This window comes from Anas acuta, unplaced genomic scaffold (genome assembly GCF_963932015.1).
Source record: "Anas acuta unplaced genomic scaffold, bAnaAcu1.1 SCAFFOLD_265, whole genome shotgun sequence".
In the NCBI taxonomy this organism is placed as follows: Eukaryota; Metazoa; Chordata; class Aves; order Anseriformes; family Anatidae; genus Anas; species Anas acuta.
In genome coordinates this window covers 42,501-64,181 of record NW_027076268.1, presented here as the reverse complement: position 1 = coordinate 64,181, position 21,681 = coordinate 42,501, and the positions used below count along the sequence as shown (strand labels likewise).

Genomic DNA, 21,681 nt, shown 5'->3' with positions numbered 1-21,681 from the left:
TTTTGGGGTCTATGGGATCTACTGGGGTCTATTGGGGCCTACTGGGGTCTATTGGTTTCTTACTGGGATCTACTGGAGTCTATTGGGATCTATTGGGTTCTACTGGATCTTTTGGGGTCTGGTGGGTCCTACTGGGGTCTACTGGGTCCTACTGGGACCCACTGGGGCCTTTTGGGTGTGTGGGATCTACTGGGGCCTACTGGGGCCTAGTGCGGCCTACTGGGGCCTACTGGGATCTCTTGGTTTCTTAATGGGATCTATTGGGGCCTACTGGATCTTTTGGGGTCTGGTGGGTCCTACTGGGTCCTACTGGGTCCTACTGGGACCCACTGGGGCCTTTTTGGGGTCTGTGGGGCGCAGGCGTGCAGCCCCAAAGCTCGTAGGACGTGCGGGGAACTGGAGGAGCTGCCGGGGCTCTGCCTCCTCCTGCCCCCCGGCAGGGCCCTACCGGACACGAGGCCAGGTATGGGGCGGGGGGCGACCCTATAAGGGTGGGGGGGGTCCTATGGGGCGGGGGGGGGTCTTATGGGGCGGGAGGGGGGTTCTATGGGGTGGGAGGGGGGTTCTATGGGGCTGGATGGGGGTGACCCTATAAGGGTGGGGGGGGTCTTATGGGGCGGGAGGGGGGTTCTATGGGGTGGGGGGCGACCCTATAAGGGTGGGGGGGTCCTATGGGGCAGGGGGGGGTTCTATGGGGCGGGGGGGGGTTCTATGGGGCTGGATGGGGGTGACCGTATAAGGGTGGGGGGGGTCTTATGGGGCGGGAGGGGGGTCTTATGGGGCGGGGGGGGGTTCTATGGGGCAGGAGGGGGGTTCTATGGGGCTGGATGGGGGTGACCCTATAAGGGTGGGGGGGGTCTTATGGGGCGGGAGGGGGTTCTATGGGGTGGGGGGCGACCCTATAAGGGTGGGGGGGGTCCTATGGGGCGGGAGGGGGGTTATATGGGGCGGGAGGGGGGTCCTATGGGACGGGGGGGGGTTCTATGGGGCGGGAGGGGGTTCTATGGGCGGGGGGGGGGTTCTATGGGGCGGGAAGGGGGTCTTATGGGGCTGGAGGGGGGTCCTATGGGGCGGGAGGGGGGTTCTATGGGGCTGGAGGGGGTTCTATGGGGCAGGAGGGGGGTTCTATGGGGCGGGGGGCGACCCTATAAGGGTGGGAGGGGGCCTATGGGGCGGGGGGGGGTTCTATGGGGCGGGAGGGGGGTTCTATGGGGTGGGGGGCAACCCTATAAGGGTGGGGGGGGTCCTATGGGGCGGGGGGGGGTTCTATGGGGCAGGGGGGGGTCCTATGGGGCTGGAGGGGGGTCTTATGGGGCTGGATGGGGGTGACCCTATAAGGGTGAGGGGGTTCTATGGGGCGGGAGGGGGGTTCTATGGGGCGGGGGGCGACCCTATAAGGGTGGGGGGGGTCCTATGGGGCGGGAGGGGGTTCTATGGGGCAGGGGGGGGGTTCTATGGGGCGGGAGGGGGGTCCTATGGGGCGGGGGGGGGGTTCTATGGGGCGGGGGGGGGGGTCTTATGGGGCGGGAGGGGGGTTCTATGGGGTGGGGGGGGGTTCTATGGGGCAGGGGGGGTTCTATGGGGCTGGAGGGGGGTTCTATGGGGCTGGAGGGGGGTGCTATGGGGCAGGAGGGGGGTCCTATGGGGCAGGAGGGGGGTCCTATGGGGTGGGGGGCGAACCTATAAGGGTGGGGGGGATCCTATGGGGCAGGGGGGGGTTCTGTGGGGCAGAGGGGGGTTCTATGGGGCTGGAGGGGGGTCTATGGGGCTGGAGGGGGGTTCTATGGGGCGGGGGGGTCTTATGGGGCGGGAGGGGGGTTCTATGGGGCAGGAGGGGAGTTCTATGGGGCTGGAGGGGGGTCTTATGGGGCTGGAGGGTGGTTCTATGGGGCAGGGGGGGGTTCTATGGGGCTGGATGGGGGCGACCCTATAAGGGTGGGGGGGGTCTTATGGGGCGGGGGGGGGGTCCTATGGGGCAGGGGCGGGGTCCTATGGGGCGGGAGGGGGGTTCTATGGGGCGGGGGGGGGCTCTATGGGGCAGGAGGGGGGTTCTATGGGGCGGGGTGGGGGCGACCCTATAAGGGTGGGGGGGGTCCTATGGGGGCGGGGGGGGGTCTTATGGGGCGGGAGGGGGGTTCTATGGGGCAGGGGGGGGGTCCTATGGGGTGGGGGGCGACCCTATAAGGGTGGGGGGGGTTCTATGGGGCGGGGGGGGGGGTCTTATGGGGCGGGGGGGGGGTTCTGTGGGGCGGGAGGGGGGTTCTATGGGGCGGGGGGGGATTCTATGGGGTGGGGGGCGACCCTATAAGGGTGTGGGGGGTCCTATGGGGCAGGAGGGGGGGTCTTATGGGGAAGGGGGGGGTTCAATGGGGCTGGAGGGGGGTCTATGGGGCAGGAAGGGGGTTCTATGGGGCAGGAGGGGGGTTCTATGGGGCGGGAGGGGGGTTCTATGGGGCGGGAGGGGGTGACCCTATAAGGGTGGGGGGGGGTCTTATGGGGCGGGAGGGGGGTTCTATGGGGCGGGTGGCGACCCTATAAGGGTGGGGGGGGTCCTATGGGGCAGGAGGGGGATTCTATGGGGCTGGAGGGGGGTTCTATGGGGCGGGAGGGGGATTCTATGGGGCAGGAGGGGGGTGACCCTATAAGGGTGGGGGGGGTCCTATGGGGCGGGAGGGGGTTCTATGGGGCGGGAGGGGGATTCTATGGGGCGGGAGGGGGGTGCTATGGGGCAGGAGGGGGGTTCTATGGGGTGGGGGGCGACCCTATAAGGGTGGGGGGGGTCTTATGGGGCGGGGGGGGGTTCTGTGGGGCAGGAGGGGGGTTCTATGGGGTGGGGGGCGACCCTATAAGGGTGGGGGGGGTCCTATGGGGTGGGGGGAGGGTTCTATGGGGCTGGAGGGGGGTTCTATGGGGCGGGAGGGGGGTTCTATGGGGTGGGGGGCGACCCTATAAGGGTGGGGGGGGTGCTATGGGGCGGGAGGGGGGTTCTATGGGGCGGGAGGGGGGTCTATGGGGCAGGGGGGGGTCCTATGGGGCGGGAGGGGGGTTCTATGGGGCGGGAGGGGGGTCCTATGGGGCTGGATGGGATCTATGGGGCAGATATGGGGTGGGGAAGACCCAAACCCTTGGAGATGGGATCTATGGGGCAGGGAAGACCCAAACCCTTAGAGATGGGATCTATGGGGCAGGGAAGACCTGATGGTGGGGTAGATGGGATCTATGGGGCGGGGAAGACCCCAAACCCTTAGAGATGGGATCTATGGGGCAGGGAAGACCCCAAACCCTTAGAGATGGGATCTATGGGGCAGGGAAGACCCCAAACCCTTGGAGATGGGATCTATGGGGCGGGGAAGACCCCAAACCCTTGGAGATGGGATCTATGGGGCGGGGAAGACCCCAAACCCTTGGAGATGGGATCTATGGGGCAGGGAGGACCCCAAACCTTTAGAGATGGGATCTATGGGGCGGAGAAGACCCCAAACCCCTTGGAGATGGGATCTATGGGGCAGGGAAGACCCCAAACCCCTCAGAGATGGGATCTATGGGGTGGAGAAGACCTGATGGTGGGGTAGATGGGATCTATGGGGCAGATATGGGGTGGAGAAGACCCCAAACCCTTAGAGATGGGATCTATGGGGCAGGGAAGACCCAAACCCTTGGAGATTGGTTCTATGGGGCGGATATGGGGCGGAGAAGACCTGATGGTGGGGTAGATGGGATCTATGGGGCAGGGAAGACCCCAAAACCCTCGGAGATGGGTTCTATGGGGCAGATATGGGGTGGATAAGACCCGATATCAAGGTAGATGGCATCTATGGGGCGGATATGGGGTGGAGAAGACCCCAAACCCTTGGAGATGGGATCTATGGGGTGGAGAAGACCCCAAACCCTTGGAGATGGGCTCTATGGGGCAGGGAAGACCCCAAACCCTCAGAGATGGGATCTATGGGGCAGGGAAGACCCCATTGAACCCCAAGACAGACAACCTAAACGGAGCCTTCCTTCGTGTCCCCGTCCCCCACCCCACCCCATATCCCACCCCACACCCCACCCCACACCCCGCCCCACACCCCCGCCCCACACCCCCGCCCCACACCCCCTGCCCCACAGCCTGCCCCACGCTGGCCTCCGACATCGTCTTCCTGGTGGACGGCTCCGGCAGCATCTCCCCCCCCGACTTCGAGCGGATGAAGGACTTCATCGTCCAGGTCATGCGGCGCTTCCGGGCCACCAACACCCGCGTAGGTGGCCACCGACCCCCCCCCCCCCCCCACCCCCCCCACCCACCCCCCCCACCCACCCAGCACCCATGGGTGCCCCCCCGTAACTTCTTCTCCTCCCCACCCCCCCCCCCAGTTCGCCCTCATGCAGTTCTCCACCGGGTCCTTCGTCCACTTCGACTTCGCCGCCTTCGACCGCTTGTCCCCGCGGGGGCGCGAGGCCGAGGTCCGCGACATGGCCCAGAGCCGAGGGACCACGCACACGGCCAGCGCCATCCGGACCGCGCTGTGGGTGGCACCCCGGGGTGGCAGGGTGGGACCCCAGGGTGATGGGGTGGGACCTAAGGGTGATGGGGTGGGACCCTGGGGTGGTGGGTGGCACCCAAGGGTGATGGGGTGGCACCCAAGGTAGACCTGGTGGCCCTAAAGGGAATGTGGTAGAACCTGGTGGCACCCAAGGGTGACATGGTGACACCCCGGGGTGTTGGGTGGGACCCAAGGTAGACCTGGTGGCCCTAAAGGGGGTGTGGTAGAACCCCATGGTGATGTGGTGGCACCCAAGGGTGACGGGGTGGCACCCAAGGTAGACCTGGTGGCCCTAAAGGGGGTGTGGTGGCACCCTGGGGTGATGGGGTGGGACCCCGGGGTGGCGGGGTGGGACCCTGGGGTGTTGGGTGGCACCCCGGGGTGGCGGGGTGGGACCCTGGGGTGACGGGGTGGCACCCAAGGTAGACCTGGTGGCCCTAAAGGGGGTGTGGTGGCACCCTGGGGTGATGGGGTGGCACCCAAGGGTGATGGGGTGGGACCCCAGGGTGACATGGGGCACCCAAGAGTGACGTGGGACACCCCATGGTGATGTGGTGGGACCCAAGGGTGACGTGGTGGGGCCCCGGGGTGACGGGGTGGGACCCAAGGGTGATGGGGGTGGCACCCAAGGGTGACATGGTGGCCCCAAGGGGTTATGGTGGCACCCAAGGTAGACCTGGTGGCCCCAAAGGGGGTGTGGTGGCACCCCGGGGTGATGGGGTGGGACCCCGGGGTGTTGGGTGGGACCCTGGGGTGGCGGGGTGGCACCCAAGGGTGATGGGGTGGCACCCAAGGTAGACCTGGTGGCCCTAAAGGGAATGTGGTAGAACCTGGTGGCACCCAAGGGTGACCTGGTGGCCCTAAAGGGGGTGTGGTGGCACCCCGGGGTGTTGGGTGGGACCCCGGGGTGTTGGGTGGGACCCCGGGGTGTTGGGTGGGACCCAAGGGTGATGGGGTGGCACCCAAGGGTGATGGGGTGGGACCAAAGGGTGACGGGGTGGCACCCAAGGTAGACCTGGTGGCCCCAAAGGGGGTGTGGTGGCACCCCGGGGTGATGGGGTGGGACCCCAGGGTGGCGGGGTGGGACCCCGGGGTGGCGGGGTGGGACCCAAGGGTGATGGGGTGGCACCCAAGGTAGACCTGGTGGCCCTAAAGAGGGTGTGGTGGCACCCTGGGGTGTTGGGTGGGACCCCGGGGTGATGGGGTGGGACCCCGGGGTGATGGGGTGGCACCCAAGGGTGACATGGTGGCCCCAAGGGGTTATGGTGGCACCCAAGGTAGACCTGGTGGCCCTAAAGGGGGTGTGGTAGAACCCCAGGGTGACATGGTGGCACCCAAGGGTGACGTGGTGGCACCCTGGGGTGTTGGGTGGGACCCCGGGATAATGGGGTGGGACCCAAGGGTGACCTGGTGGCCCCAAAGGGTGACATGGTGTCACCCAAGGGTGACATGGGACACCCCAGGGTGACATGGGGCACCCAAGGGTGATGTGGTGACACCCAAGGGTGACCTGGTGGCCCTAAAGGGGGTGTGGTAGAACCCCATGGTGACGTGGTGGCACCCAAGGGTGATGTGGTGGCACCCAAGGTTGACCTGGTGGCCCCAAGGGGTTATGGTGGCACCCAAGGGTGACCTGGTGGCACCCAAGGTTGACATGGGGCACCCAAGGGTGACGTGTTGGGACCCTAGGGTGACATGGGACACCCCAGGGTGATGTGGGACACCCCAGGGTGACATGGGGCACCCCAGGGTGATGTGGGGCACCCAAGGGTGACATGGTGGCCCCAAGGGGTTATGGTGGCACCCAAGGGTGACAAGGGGCACCCAAGGGTGACATGGGGCACCCAAGGTTGACCTGGTGGCCCCAAGCGGTTATGGTGGCACCCAAGGGTGACATGGAGCACCCAAGGGTGACACGGTGGCCCCAAAGGGGGTGTGGTGGCACCCAAGGGTGACATGGGACACCCAAGGTTGACCTGGTGGCCCCAAGCGGTTATGGTGGCACCCAAGGGTGACATAGGGCACCCCAGGGTGACATGGGACACCCCAAGGTGACACGGTGGCCCCAAAGGGGGTGTGGTGGCACCCAGGGGTGACATGGGGCACCCAAGGGTGACGCGGTTGTCCCCGTGGCAGGAGGGAGCTCTTCGGGCCCGGGAAGGGGACCCGGGCGGGGGCCACCAAAATCCTGATCGTGGTGACAGACGGCCGGAAGTACGGGGACCCCCTGGAGTACCGCGACGTCGTCCCCAACGTGGCGCGCGCCGGGGTCGTCCGCTACGCCATCGGGGTGAGGCGCCCCAAAAATGTCCCCAAAATGGCCCAAAAAATCCCCAAAACAGCTCTGTCCATCCCAAAAGGTCCCAAAAGATCCCCAAAATAGCTCCGTCCATCCCAAAACATCTCCGTCCATCCAAAAGGTCCCAAAAGATCCCCCAAATAGCTCTGTCCATCTCAAAAGATCCCAAAATAGCTGCGTCCATCCCAAAAGTTCTCCAAAATAGCTCTGTCCATCCCAAAAAATCCCAAAAGATCCCCAAAATAGCTCCATCCATCCCAAAACATCTCCATCCATCCCAAAAGGTCCCAAAAGATCCCCCAAATAGCTCTGTCCATCTCAAAAGATCCCAAAATAGCTGCGTCCATCCCAAAAAATCCCAAAAGTTCTCCAAAATAGCTCCGTCCATCCCAAAAAATCCCAAAAGATCTCCAAAATAGCTCTGTCCATCCCAAAACATCTCTGTCCATCCCCAAATGTCCCAAAAGATCCCCAAAATAGCTCCGTCCATCCCAAAACGTCACCGTCCATCTCAAGACATTCCAAAAGATCCCCAAAATAGCTCCTTCCATCCCCAAAAATCTCCATCCGTTCCAAAATGTCCCAAAAGATCCCCAAAATAGTACGGGGACCCCCTGGAGTACCGCGACGTCGTCCCCAACGTGGCGCGTGCCGGGGTCGTCCGCTACGCCATCGGGGTGAGGCGCCCCAAAAATGTCCCCAAAATGGCCCAAAAAATCCCCAAATATCCCCAAAATATATCCACCCGTCCCAAAATGTCCCAAAAGATCCCCAAAATAGCTCCGTCCACCCCAAAATGTCCCAAAATATCCCCAAAATAGCTCTGTCCATCCCAAAATGTCCCAAAAGATCCCCAAAATAGCTCTGTCTATTCCAAAAAATCCCAAAATATCCCCAAAATATATCCACCCGTCCAAAAGATCCCAAAAGATCCCCAAAACATCTCCACCTGTCCAAAAGATCCCAAAAGATCCCCAAAATAGCTCCATCCATCCCAAAACGTCACTGTCCGTCTCAAGACATTCAAAAGATCCCCAAAATAGCTCCGTCCATCCCCAAAAATCTCCATCCATCCTAAAATGTCCCAAAAGATCCCCAAAATAGTACGGGGACCCCCTGGAGTACCGCGACGTCGTCCCCAACGTGGCGCGCGCCGGGGTCGTCCGCTACGCCATCGGGGTGAGGCGCCCCAAAAATGTCCCCAAAATGTCCCAAAAAATCCAAAATATCCCAAAATAGCTCCACCCGTCCCAAAATGTCCCAAAATATCCCCAAAATATCTCCACCCGTCCCAAAAGATCCCCAAAGATCCCCAAAATAACTCCTTCCATCCCAAAAGGTCCCAAAAGATCCCCCAAATAGCTTCGTCCATCCCAAAAAATCCAAAAATATCCCCAAAATATATCCACCCATCCCAAAAAATCCCAAAAGATCCCCAAAACATCTCCACCTGTCCCAAAAGATCCCAAAAGATCCCCAAAATAGCTCCATCCATCCCAAAACGTCACCGTCCATCTCAAGACGTCCCAAAAGATCCCCAAAATAGCTCCGTCCATCCCCAAAAATCTCCATCCGTTCTAAAATGTCCCAAAAGATCCCCAAAATAGTACGGGGACCCGCTGGAGTACCGCGACGTCGTCCCCAGCGTGGCGCGCGCCGGGGTCGTCCGCTACGCCATCGGGGTGAGGCGCCCCAAAAATGTCCCCAAAAGGTCCCAAAAAATCCCAAAATATCCCCAGAATAGCTCCACCCATCCCAAAAGGTCCAAAATATCCCCAAAATATCTCCACCCGTCCCAAAAGATCCCCAAAGATCCCAAAATAGCTCCTTCCATCCCAAAAGATCCCTAAAGGTCCCCAAAATAGCTCCCTCCATCCCAAAAAATCCCAAAATATACCCAAAATATATCCACCCGTCCCAAAATGTCCCAAAAGATCCCCAAAATATCTCCACCTGTCCCAAAAGGTCCCAAAAGATCCCCAAAATAGCTCCATCCATCCCAAAACGTCACCGTCCATCTCAAGACGTCCCAAAAGATCCCCAAAATAGCTCCGTCCATCCCCCAAAATCTCCATCCATCCCAAAATGTCCCAAAAGATCCCCAAAATAGTACGGGGACCCCTGGAGTACCGCGACGTCGTCCCCCACGTGGCGCGCGCCGGGGTCGTCCGCTACGCCATCGGGGTGAGGCACCCCAAAAATGTCCCCAAAATGGCCCAAAAAATCCCCAAAATAGCTCCCTCCATCCCAAAAAATCCCAAAATATCCCCAAAATATATCCACCCGTCCCAAAATGTCCAAAAGGTCCCCAGAATAGCTCCTTCCATCCCCCAAAATCTCCATCCATCCTAAAATGTCCCAAAATATCCCCAAAATCGCTCCCTCCATCCCAAAAGATCCCCAAAATAGCTCCATCCACACCAAAAGGTCCCAAAATATCCCCAAAATTGCTCCCTCCATCCAAAAGATCCCCAAAATAGCTCCGTCCATCCCAAAAGGTCCCAAAAGATCCCCAAAATAGCTCCGTCCACCCCAAAATGTCCCAAAAGATCCCCAAAATAGCTCCTTCCATCCCTAAAAATCTCCATCCATCCTAAAATGTCCCAAAAGTTCCCCAAAAAAGCTCTGTCCATCCCAAAAGATCCCCAAAGATCCCCCAAATAGCTCCATCCATCCCAAAATGTCCCCAAAGATCCCCAAAATAGCTCCGTCCATCCCAAAACGTCACCGTCCATCTCAAGACGTCCTAAAAGATCCCCAAAATAGCTCCGTCCATCCCAAAAATCTCCATCCGTTCCAAAATGTCCCAAAAGATCCCCAAAATAGTACGGGGACCCCCTGGAGTACCGCGACGTCGTCCCCAACGTGGCGCGCGCCGGGGTCGTCCGCTACGCATCGGGGTGAGGCGCCCAAAAATGTCCCCAAAATGTCCCAAAAAATCCCAAAATAGCTCCATCCACCCAAAAAATCCCAAAATATCCCCAAAATATCTCCACCCGTCCCAAAATGTCCCAAAAGATCCCCAAAAGATCTCCGTCCATCCCAAAATGTCCCAAAAGATCCCCCAAATAGCTCTGTCCTCCCAAAAGATCCCTAAAATAGCTCCATCCATCCCAAAAGATCCTAAAACACCCCCAAAATAGCTCCATCCATCCCAAAAGAACCCCAAATAGCTCCGTCCACCCCAAAAGATCCCAAAACATCCCCAAAATAGCTCCATCCATCCCAAAACGTCACCGTCCATCTCAAGACGTCCCAAAAGATCCCCAAAATTGCTCCGTCCATCCCAAAAGGTCCCAAAAGATCCCCAAAATAGCTCCGTCCATCCCCAAAAATCTCCATCCATCCTAAAATGTCCCAAAAGATCCCCAAAATAGCTCTGTCCATCTCAAAAGATCCCAAAATATCTCCCTCCATCCCAAAAAATCCCCAAAGATCCCCAAAATATCTCCACCCGTCCCAAAAGATCCCAAAAGATCCCCAAAAATGCTCTGTCCATCCCGAAACATCTCCGTCCATCCCAAAATGTCCCAAAAGATGCCCAAAATAGCTCCATCCATCCCAAAACGTCACCGTCCATCTCAAGACGTCCCAAAAGATCCCCAAAATAGCTCCGTCCATCCCCAAAAATCTCCATCCGTTCCAAAATGTCCCAAAAGATCCCCAAAATAGTACGGGGACCCCCTGGAGTACCGCGACGTCGTCCCCAACGTGGCGCGCGCCGGGGTCGTCCGCTACGCCATCGGGGTGAGGCACCCCAAAAATGTCCCCAAAATGGCCCAAAAAATCCCAAAATATCCCCAAAATATATCCACCCGTCCCAAAATGTCCCAAAAGGTCCCCAAAATAGCTCCGTCCATCCCAAAAGATCCCAAAATATCCCCGAAATATATCCACCCGTCCCAAAATGTCCCAAAAGATCCCCAAAATAGCTCCGTCCGCCCCAAAATGTCCCAAAATATCCTCAAAATAGCTCCCTCCATCCCAAAATGTCCCAAAATATCCCCAAAATATCTCCACCCGCCCCAAAAGATCCCAAAAGGTCCCCAGAATAGCTCCTTCCATCCCCAAAAATCTCCATCCATCCTAAAATGTCTCAAAATATCCCCAAAATAGCTCTGTCCGTCCCAAAACATCTCCGTCCATCCCAAAATGTCCCAAAAGATCCCCAAAATAGTACGGGGACCCCCTGGAGTACCGCCACGTCGTCCCCCACGTGGCGCGCGCCGGGGTCGTCCGCTACGCCATCGGGGTGAGGCACCCCAAAAATGTCCCCAAAATGTCCCAAAAGATCCCCAAAATAGTTCCTTCCATTCCTAAAAATCTCCATCCATCCTAAAATGTCCCAAAATATCCCCAAAATAGCTCCCTCCATCCCAAATGGTCCCAAAAGATCACCAAAATAGCTCCCTCCATCCCAAAAAATCCCAAAATATCCCCAAAATATCTCCACCCATCCCAAAAGATCCCAAAAGGTCCCCAAAATAGCTCCTTCCATCCCAAAAAATCCCAAAATATCCCCAAAATATCTCCACCTGTCCCAAAAGATCCCCAAAACAGCTCTGTCCATCCCAAAACATCTCCGTCCATCCCAAAATGTCCCAAAAGATCCCCAAAATAGCTCCGTCCATCCTCAAAGATCCCAAAATAGTTCCGTACATCCCAAAAGATCCCAAAATAGCTCGGTCCACCCCGACAGGTCCCAAAAGATCCCCAAAAGATCTCCGTCCATCCCAAAACGTCCCAAAAGTTCCCCAAAATAGTTCTGTCCACCCCAAACATCTCAAAATAGCTCCGTCCATCCCAAAAGATCCCAAAAGATCCCCAAAATTGCTCCATCCATCCCAAAAGATCCCTAAAATAGCTCCATCCATCCCAAAACATCTCCATCCATCCCAAAATGTCCCAAAATATCCCCAAAATAGCTCTTTCCGCCCCAAAAGATCCCAAAAGATCCCCAAAATTGCTCCATCCATCCCAAAATGTCCCAAAAGATCCCCAAAATAGCTCCGTCCAACCCAAAACATCTCCATCCATCCAACTAACCCCTCCCAGATGTTCTAGAACATCTCCAAACATCTCCCTCCATCCCAAAACATCACCATCCATCCACCCAACCCTTCCCAAATTTCTAGAACATCTCCGAAACATCTCCATCCATCCCAAAATATCTCAACCATCCATCCAACCATCCCTAGATGTTCTAGAACATCTCCATCCATCCACCCAACCATCTCCAGATGTTTTAGAACATCTCCAGAACTTCTCCATCCACCTCAAACATCTCCATCCAACCCAAAACATCTCCAACCATCCATCCAACCCCTCCCAGATGTTCTAGAACATCTCCATCCATCCACCCAACCGTTCTCAGACGTTCTAGAACATCTCCAAACATCTCCATCCAACCCAAAACATCTCCATCCACCCACCCAACCCCTCCCAGACGTTCTAGAACATCGCCAGAACATCTCCATCCATCAATCCAACCATCTCCAGATGTTCTAGAACATCTCCATCCATCCCAAAACATCTCCATCCAACCCAAAACATCTCCACCCACCCACCCAACCATTCCTAGATGTTCTAGAACATCTCCATCCATCCCAAAACATCTCCATCCACCCACCCAACCATCCGCAGATGTTCTAGAACATCTCCAAAACATCTCCATCCATCCCAAAACATCTCCAATCACCCACCCAACCATTCTCAGACGTTCTAGAACATCTCCATCCATCCACCCAACCATCCCCAGATGTTTTAGAACATCTCCAAAACATCTCCATCCAACCCAAAACATCTCCATCCACCCACCCAACCATCCCCAGATGTTCTAGAACATCTCCAGAACATCTCCATCCATCCCAAAACATCTCCATCCACCCACCCAACCATCTCCAGATGTTCTAGACCATCTCCAGAACTTCTCCTTCCAACCCAAAACATCTCCATCCATCCACCCAACCACTCCCAAATGTTCTAAACCTTCTCCAGAACATCTCCAACCATCCCAAAACGTCTCCATCCATCCATCCAACCATCTCCAGAACATCTCCACCCACCTCCAAACATCTCAACCATCCACCCAACCATCCGCAGATGTTCTAGAACATCTCCAGAACATCTCCATCCATCCCAAAACATCTCCATCCATCCACCCAACCCCTCCCAGATGTTCTAGAACATCTCCAGAACTTCTCCTTCCAACCCAAAACATCTCAACCATCCACCCAACCATCCCCAGATGTTCTAGAACATCTCCAGAACATCTCCAACCATCCCAAAACATCTCCAACCACCCACCCAACCGTCCCCAGATGTTCTAAACCTTCTCCAGAACATCTCCACCCATCCCAAAACATCTCCATCCATCCACCCAACCGTTCTCAGATGTTCTAGAACATCTCCAGAACATCTCCATCCATCCACCCAACCGTTCCTAGATGTTCTAGAACATCTCCAAACATCTCCATCCACCCCAAAACATCTCCATCCATCCACCCAAACATCTCCAGATGTTCTAGAACACCTCCAGAACTTCTCCTTCCATCCCAAAACATCTCCATCCATCCACCCAAATTCTCCCAGATGTTCTAGAACATCTCCATCCATCCACCCAACTGTTCTCAGACGTTCTAGAACATCTCCAGAACATCTCCAACCATCACAAAACATCTCCAACCATCCACCCAACCATTCCTAGATGTTCTAGAACATCTCCATTCAACCCAAAACACCTCCATCCACCCACCCAACCATCTCCAGATGTTCTAGAACATCTCCAAAACATCTCCATCCATTCCAAAACATCTCCAAATAACCACCCAACCATCTCCACATGTTCTAGGTCATCTCCAAAACATCTCCATCCATCCAACCAACCATTCCTAGATGTTCTAGAACATCTCCATCCATCCCAAAACATCTCCATCCATCCACCCAACCATCTCCAGACGTTCTAGAACATCTCCAGAACTTCTCCTTCCATCCCAAAACATCTCCAAACATCCACTCAACCATCTCCAGATGCTCTAGAACATCTCCAAAACATCTCCATCCATCCCAAAACATCTCCAACCATCCACCCAACCACCTCCAGATGTTCTAGAACATCTCCAAACATCTCCAACCATCCCAAAACATCTCCATCCATCCACCCAACCATCTCCAGACGTTCTAGAACATCTCCAAAACATCTCCATCCATCCCAAAACATCTCCATCCATCCACCCAACCATCTCCAGACGTTCTAGAACATCTCCAAAACATCTCCACCCATCCCAAAACATCTCCAAACACCCATCCAACCATTCCCAAATGTTCTAGAACATCTCCAGAACATCTCCAACCATCCCAAAACATCTCCATCCATCCCAAAATATCTCCATCCATCCACCCAACCCTTCCCAAATTTCTAGAACATCTCCGAAACATCTCCATCCATCCCAAAACATCTCCAACCAACCACCCAACCATCTCCAGATGTTCTAGAACGTCTCCATCCATCCATCCAACCCCTCCCAGATGTTCTAGACCATCTCCAAACCTCTCCATCCATCCCCAAATATCTCCATCCATCCACCCAACCATCTCCAGATGTTCTAGAACATCTCCAAACATCTCCATCCAACCCAAAACATCTCCAACCACCTACCCAACCATCTTCAGATGTTCTAGAACACCTCCAGAACTTCTCCATCCATCCAACCAACCATTCCTAGATGTTCTAGAACATCTCCATCCAACCCAAAACACCTCCACCCACCCACCCAACCATCTCCAGATGTTCTAGATCATCTCCAAACATCTCCATCCATCCCAAAATATCTCCATCCATCCACCCAACCATCTCCAGACGTTCTAGAACATCTCCAGAACATCTCCAACCATCCCAAAACATCTCCAACCACCCACTCAACCGTTCTCAGATGTTCTAGAACATCTCCAGAACATCTCCAACCATCCCAAAACATCTCCATCCATCCACCCAACCATCTCCAGATGTTCTAGAACATCTCCAAACATCTCCATCCACCTCCAAACATCTCAACCATCCACCCAACCATTCCCAAATGTTCTAAACCTTCTCCAGAACATCTCCACCCATCCCAAAACATCTCCATCCATCCACCCAACCATCTCCAGAACATCTCCACCCACCTCCAAACATCTCAACCATCCACCCAACCATCTCCAGATGTTCTAGAACATCTCCAGAACATCTCCTTCCATCCCAAAACATCTCCATCCATCCCAAAACATCTCCATCCATCCCAAAACATCTCCACCCACCCACCCAACCATCCCCAGACGTTCTAGACCATCTCCAAACCTCTCCATCCACCCCCCCCCTTGGTCGCAGGTGGGCGACGCCTTCCGGGACCCCGCCGCCGCCGCCGAGCTCCAGACCATCGCCTCGGCGCCCCCCGAGGACCACATCTTCCGCGTGGACAACTTCGACGCCCTGCAGGGCATCCAGAACCAGCTGCAGGAGAAGATCTTCGCCATCGAGGGTACCCGGCGGGTGGGGGTCCCGGGATGGGGGGGGGGCCCCGAGACCATTTTGGGACCCCCGTCACCCTTGGTGCCCCCCCCCCCCCAGGCACCCAGTCCGCCCTCGGCAGCTCCTTCCAGCTGGAGATGGCCCAGGAGGGCTTCAGCGCCCTGCTCACCCCCGTGAGTGGCCCCCACCCCCCCAAGACCCCCACCCAACCCTGAGACCCCCCCCCCCACCCCAAGCCCACCACCCCCACCCCGAACCCACCACCCCCAGCCCCAAACCGGTCCCCTCCCGGTCTGTACTGGTGCAGGAGGGGCCCGTACTGGGAGCGGTGGGCGCCTACGACTGGTCCGGGGGGGGTCTTCGTCTACGGCCCCAGCGGGAAGCCCACCTTCCTCAACGTGTCCCGAGGCGCCGGGGACATGAGCGACGCCTACCTGGGTGAGGGGCGAGGGGGAGGGGGGGGGGGCTTGGGGGTCCCCAAATTTTGGGGGGGGGGGGTCTTGGGGGTCTTGGGGTCACCGTGGGGGGGGTCTTGGGGTCACCGTGGGGGTCTTTGGGGTTTTGGTGTCCCTATGGGATTATTGGGGGTCTTATTGTCCTCTTGGGGGTCTTGGGGGTCTTGGTGTCCCCATGGGGGTCTTGGGGTCACTGTGGGGGTCTTGGGGGTCTTGGGGTCACTGTGGGGGGTCTTGGGTCACCGTGGGGGTCTTGGGGTCACCGTGGGGGTCTTGGGTCGCCATGGGGGTCTTGGGGGCATTTGTGTTCTCTTGGGGTCTTGGGGGTCTCGGTGTCCACTTGGGGTTATTGGGGTTGTCGATGTCCCCATGGGGGTCTTGGTGTTCCCGTGGGGGTCTTAGGGTCACCATGGGGGTCTTGGGGGTCTTGGGGTCACCGTGGGGGTCTTTGGGGTTTTGGTGTCCCTATGGGATTATTGGGGGTCTTGTTGTCCTCTTGGGGGTCTTTGGGGTTTTGGTGTCCCCGTGGGGGTCTTGGGGTCACTGTGGGGGTCTTGGGGGTCTCGGTGTCCACTTGGGGGTCTTTGGGATTTTGGTGTCCCCATGGGGGTCTTGGGGTCACCACGGGGGTCTTCAGGGTCTTGGGGTCACCATTGGGGTCTTGGTGCCCCCATGGGAGTCTTGGGGTCACCATGGGGGTCTTGGGTGTCTTAGGGTCACCTTGGGGGTCTTGGGGGTCTTGGGGTCACCGTCGGGGTCTTGGGGTTTTTGGTGTTCCCATGGGGGTTTTAGGGTCTTGGTGTCCCTATGGGGTTTTTGGTGTCCCTATTGGGGTCTTGGGGGTCTTGATGTCCACTTGGGGGTCTTGGGGGTCTCAGTGTCCCCATGGGGGTCTCGGTGTCCCTGTGGGGGTCTTGGGGGTCTCGGTGTCCCCATGGGGGTCTTGGCTTCCCCATGGGGGTCTTGGGGTCTTGGGGTCTTGGTATTCTCTTGGGGGGGTCTTGGGGTCCACCCCCACCCCCACCCCCCCACTGACCCCGCTGTCCCCAGGCTACGCGGGCCGAGTCCCCTGTCCCCTGGGGGGGCAGCCGGGGGCTGGCGCTGGGGGGCCCCCCGCTCCGGCCACGTCGGCCGCCTCCTCCTCTTCCTCCTCCGCGGCCCCCACCTGGGAGCTGGTGGGGGGACGCCGTGGGGCAGCAGGTGAGGGGGGGGGGGTCGGGGGGGGTGGGGTGGGGGGCGCGGGACCCCCCCCCCCCATCCCGCTGACCCCCGCTGCCCCCCCCAGGTGGGCTCCTACTTCGGGGCGTCCCTGTGCGCCCTGGCCCCCCGGGGGGGCGCCTCGGCGGGGGCGCTGCTGGTGGGGGCCCCCATGTTCTACGGGGACGGCAGCGGGGGGGCGCGTGGGGGTCTGCCGGCTGCCGCCAAAGGTAGGGGAGCCCCAACGCGACCCCGAATCGACCCCAAAACGACCCCAAACCGAGCCCCAAAGTGACCCAAAAGTGACCCCCAAAAGACCCTAAATCGACCCTAAATTAACCCCAAATCGACCCTGAATTGACCCCAATTCAACCCCGAATCGACTCCAAAGCGACCCTAAATCGACCCTAATTGACCCCAACTCAACCCTGAATCGACCCCAAAGTGACCCTAAATCGAGCCCAAAGTGACCCCAAATAGACCCCAAATTGACCCCAAATAGACCCTAAATTGACCCCCAAATCGACCCTGAATTGACTCCAATTCAACCCCGAATCGACCCCAAAGTGACCCTAAATAGAGCCCAAAGTGACCCCAAATAGACCCCAAATCGACCCCAAATTGACCCCAAAGTGACCCGAAATCCACCCTAAATCAACCCCAAAGCGACCCCAAAGTGACCCCAAATAGACCCTAAATCGACCCAAAATCGACCCCAAATCGACCAACCTAACCCAACCCCAAATTGATCAACCTGACCCCAAATCGACCCCAAATCAAACACAAATCGACCCCAAACTGACCCTAAACCAACCCCAAATCAACCCCAAATTGACCCCAACTCTACCCCAAATCGACCCCAAATCAATCCCAAATCAGCCAACCTAACCCAACCCCAAATCGACCAACCCAACCCAAAATTGATCAACGTGACCCTAAATTGACCCCAAATCGACCCCAAATCAACCCCAAATGGACCAACCCAACCCGACCCCAAACGGACCAGCCTGACCCCAAATTGACCCCAAATTGACCAACCCAACCCAACCCCAAATTGACCAACCCAACCCCAAATCAACCCAAATCAACCCCAAATTGACCAACCCAACCCTAAATCAACCAACCCAAACCAACCCAACCCACCCCACCCACCCCATCCAACCCAGCCCTAATTAACACACCCTAATTAGCCCACCCTAATTAACCCACCCTAATTAACCCAACCCTAATTAACCCACCCTAATTAACCCACCCTAATTAACCCAACCCTAATTAACCCAACCCAACCCCTCCCACCCCAACCCCACCCCACCCAACCCAACCCAACCCAACCCAACCCAACCCTCTTCCTCCAACCCAGCCCTAATTAACCCACCCTAATTAACCCGCCCTAATTAACCCAACCCAGCCCTAATTAACCCACCCTAATTAACCCGCCCTAATTAACCCAACCCAGCCCTAATTAACCCACCCTAATTAACCCAACCCCACCCAACCCAACCCCACTCAACCCAACCCAACCCAACCCAACCCCACCCCACCCACCCCATCCAACCCAGTCCTAATTAACCCCCCCTAATTAACCCAACACAGCCCTAATTAACCCACCCTAATTAACCCAACCCAACCCAACCCCACCCAACCCAACCCAATCCAACCCAACTCTACCCAACCCACCCACCCCATCCAACCCAGCCCTAATTAACCCAGCCCTAATTAACCCACCCTAATTAACCCAACCCAACTCCACGGCCTCGCTCAGCCCCACCACCAGCTCCTCCGCCCTGGGGGGGGGGGGTTGGGGTCATTTGGGGACATTTGGGGACATTTGGGGGGCGGGGGGGGGAGTTTGGGGTCATTTGGGACCATTTGGGGACATTTCGGGACATTTAGGGTCAATGGGGGACATTTGGAGACCTTGGGGGACACCGGATTCAATGGGGACATTTGGGGGCATTTGGGGGCATTTGGGGTCAATGGGGGGGTGTTTGGGTCAGTGGAGGGTGTTTGGGGTCAACGGGGGGCATTTGGTGATATTGGGGTCAATGGGAACATTTGGGGCCATTTTGGGGCATTTGGGGTCAATGGGGGCCATTGGGTTCATTGGGTCAATGGGGCCATTTGGGGACATTTGGGGACATTTTGGGGACATTTGGGGGCTTTTGGGGCCATTGGGGTCAATGGGGCCATTTGGGGCCATTTGGGGCCATTTGGGGGCTTTTGGGGCCATTGGGGTCAATGAGGCCTTTTGGGGCCATTTGGGGATATTTGGGGATATTTGGGTCAATGGGGCCATTTGGGGCCATTTGGGGATATTTGGGGTCAGTGGGGCCATTTGGGACCATTTGGGGACATTTGGGGACATTGGGGTCAATGGGGTTATCTGGGGACATTTGGGGTCAGTGGGGGGCATTTGGGGTCATTTGGGGGCATTTGGGGACATTTGGGGTGGGGGACATTGGGGGGCGGGGGGGGTTGGGGTCAGTGGGAATCAATGGGGGACATTTGAGGTCGGGGGGGTGTTTAGGGTCATTTGGGGGCATTTGGGTCAGTGGGGGGTGTTTGGGGTCAATGGGGGGTGTTTGGGGGCATTTGGGGGCATTTGGAAGCATTTGGGGACATTTGGGACCATTTGGGGACATTTCGGGACATTTGGGGTCAGTGGGGGTGTTTGGGGCCATTTGGGGACATTTTGAGACATTGGGGGCATTTGGGGTCAATGGAGGACATTGAGGACATTTGGGGGCATTTGGGGATATTTGGGACTTTGGGGGATATTGGGGACATTGGGGTCAATGGGGGCCATTTGGGGACATTGGGACATTTGGGGGCATTTGGGGTCAGTGGGGGGTGTTTGGGGTCAATGGGGTCATTTGGGGGTGTTTGGGGTCAATGGGGTCATTTGGGGGCATTTGGGGGCATTTTGGGGCATTTGGGGATGTTTTGGGGCATTTGGGGCCATTTGGGATATTTGGGGTCAATGGGGCCATTTGGGACCATTTGGGGCCATTTGGGGCCAATGGGGATATTTGGGGTCATTTGGGGCCATTTGGGACCATTTGGGGACATTTGGGGCCATTGGTGTCAATGGGGCCATTTGGGGCCATTTGGGCGCATTTGGGGACATTTGGGGACATTGGGGCCATTTGGGGCCATTTGGGGCCATCTGGAGGGGTCCGGGGGGGGGATTTGGGTTTTTTTTGGGGTCCCCGAGGGGGTCCCGGGGGGCTCGTACCCCAGGAAGCGGCAGGAGAGCCGCAGGTCGTCCTGGCAGACGGCGTCGGCCCCGCAGTTCTTCTCGAAGGGCAGCTGTGGGGGCTGTCAGCCGACCCCAAACCCCCACCCAAATCCCCACCCCAAAATCCCCACCCCAAAACCTCCACCCCAAAATCCCCATCCCAAAACCCCCACCCCCAAAATCCTGACCCCAATATCTCCACCCCAATAACCTGACCCCAATAACCCGACCCCAATATCTCCACCCCATTATTTCCACCCCAAATCCCTACCCCAAAATCCCCACCCCAAAATCCCCACTCCAATAACCCAACCCCAAATCCCCACCCCAAAACCCCCACCCCAAATTCCAAACCCAATATCGCCCCCCAATAACCCAGACCCAATAACCTGACCCCAATATTTCCATCCAAATCCAACCCCAAAATCCCCACCCCAAAACCCCGACCCCAAAATCCCCACCCCAAAACTCCCACCTCAAAACCCCCACCCCAAATCCCAACCTCAATAACCTGGCATCATTAACCCAACCCCAATATTTCCATCCCAAATCCCAACCCCAAATCCCCACCCAAAATCCCCACCCCAAAACCTCCACCCCAAAATCCCGACCCAATATTTCCATCCCAAATCCTGGCCCCAAAATCCCCACCCCAAAATCCCCACCCCAAAACCCCCACCCCAAAACCCCCACCCAAAACCCCCACCCCAAATCCCCACCCCACTAATGTGATCCCAATAACTCGACCCCAATAACCCGACCCCAAATCCCCACCCCAAAATCCCCACCCCAAAATCCCCACCCCAAATCCCCCACCCCAAAACCCCCACCCCAAATCCCCACCCAAATCCCCACCCCAATATTTCCATCCCAAATCCCAACCCCACTAATGTGATCCCAATAACTCGACCCCAATAACCCGACCCCAAATCCCCACCCCAAAACCCCACCCCAAACCCCCACCCCAAAATCCCCACCCCAATATCTCCACCCCAAAACCCCCACCCCAATAATCCGACCCCAAATCCCAACCCCAATAACCCCACCCCAAAATCCCCACCCCAAACCCCCACCCCAATAACCCGACCCCGAATCCCAACCCCAATAACCTGACCCCGATATCTGCACCCCAATATCCACACCCCAAAATCCCGACCCTAAATCCCCACCCCAAAATCCCACCCCAAGATTTCCACCCCAAAACCCCCACCCCAATAACCCGGCCCCAAATCCCAACCCCAATAATCCGGCCCCATTAACCCAACCCCAATATTTCCATCCCAAATCCCAACCCCAAATCCCCTCCAAAATCCCCACCCCAAGATTTCCAGCCCAAAACCCTCACCCCAATAACCCGACCCCAAATCCCAACCCCAATAACCTGGCCCCATTAACCCAACCCCAATATCTCCACCCCAAATCCCCACCCCAAAATCCCCACCCCAATAACCTGGCCCCAT

At 57.2% G+C, this 21,681-nt stretch overlaps 2 protein-coding genes across 2 annotated transcripts in view; one reads left to right on the top strand and one right to left on the bottom strand.

The window, feature by feature from the left end:
* Positions 1-210: 210 nt before the first annotated feature.
* LOC137849206 (integrin alpha-D-like) lies at positions 211-16,500 on the top strand (the record flags this gene model as incomplete). The annotated part of the gene is given in 9 exon segments (XM_068668706.1): positions 211-463; positions 4,111-4,241; positions 4,357-4,508; positions 6,663-6,816; positions 15,191-15,341; positions 15,431-15,504; positions 15,639-15,680; positions 15,682-15,769; positions 16,466-16,500. Coding segments are annotated over 9 exon segments (1,080 nt in total), but the record flags the coding sequence as incomplete, so codon positions are not given.
* A 2,209-nt stretch (positions 16,501-18,709) lies between these two features.
* The window catches only part of LOC137849205 (integrin alpha-X-like), a 27,913-nt gene continuing 24,941 nt past the window's right edge, over positions 18,710-21,681 (bottom strand). The window contains exons 20-21 of the mRNA XM_068668705.1: positions 20,219-20,292; positions 18,710-18,767 (exon numbers count right to left, since the gene is read on the bottom strand). Of these exons, the coding sequence (XP_068524806.1) occupies positions 18,710-18,767; positions 20,219-20,292 (132 nt within the window). The remainder of the gene's footprint in view (positions 18,768-20,218; positions 20,293-21,681) is intronic.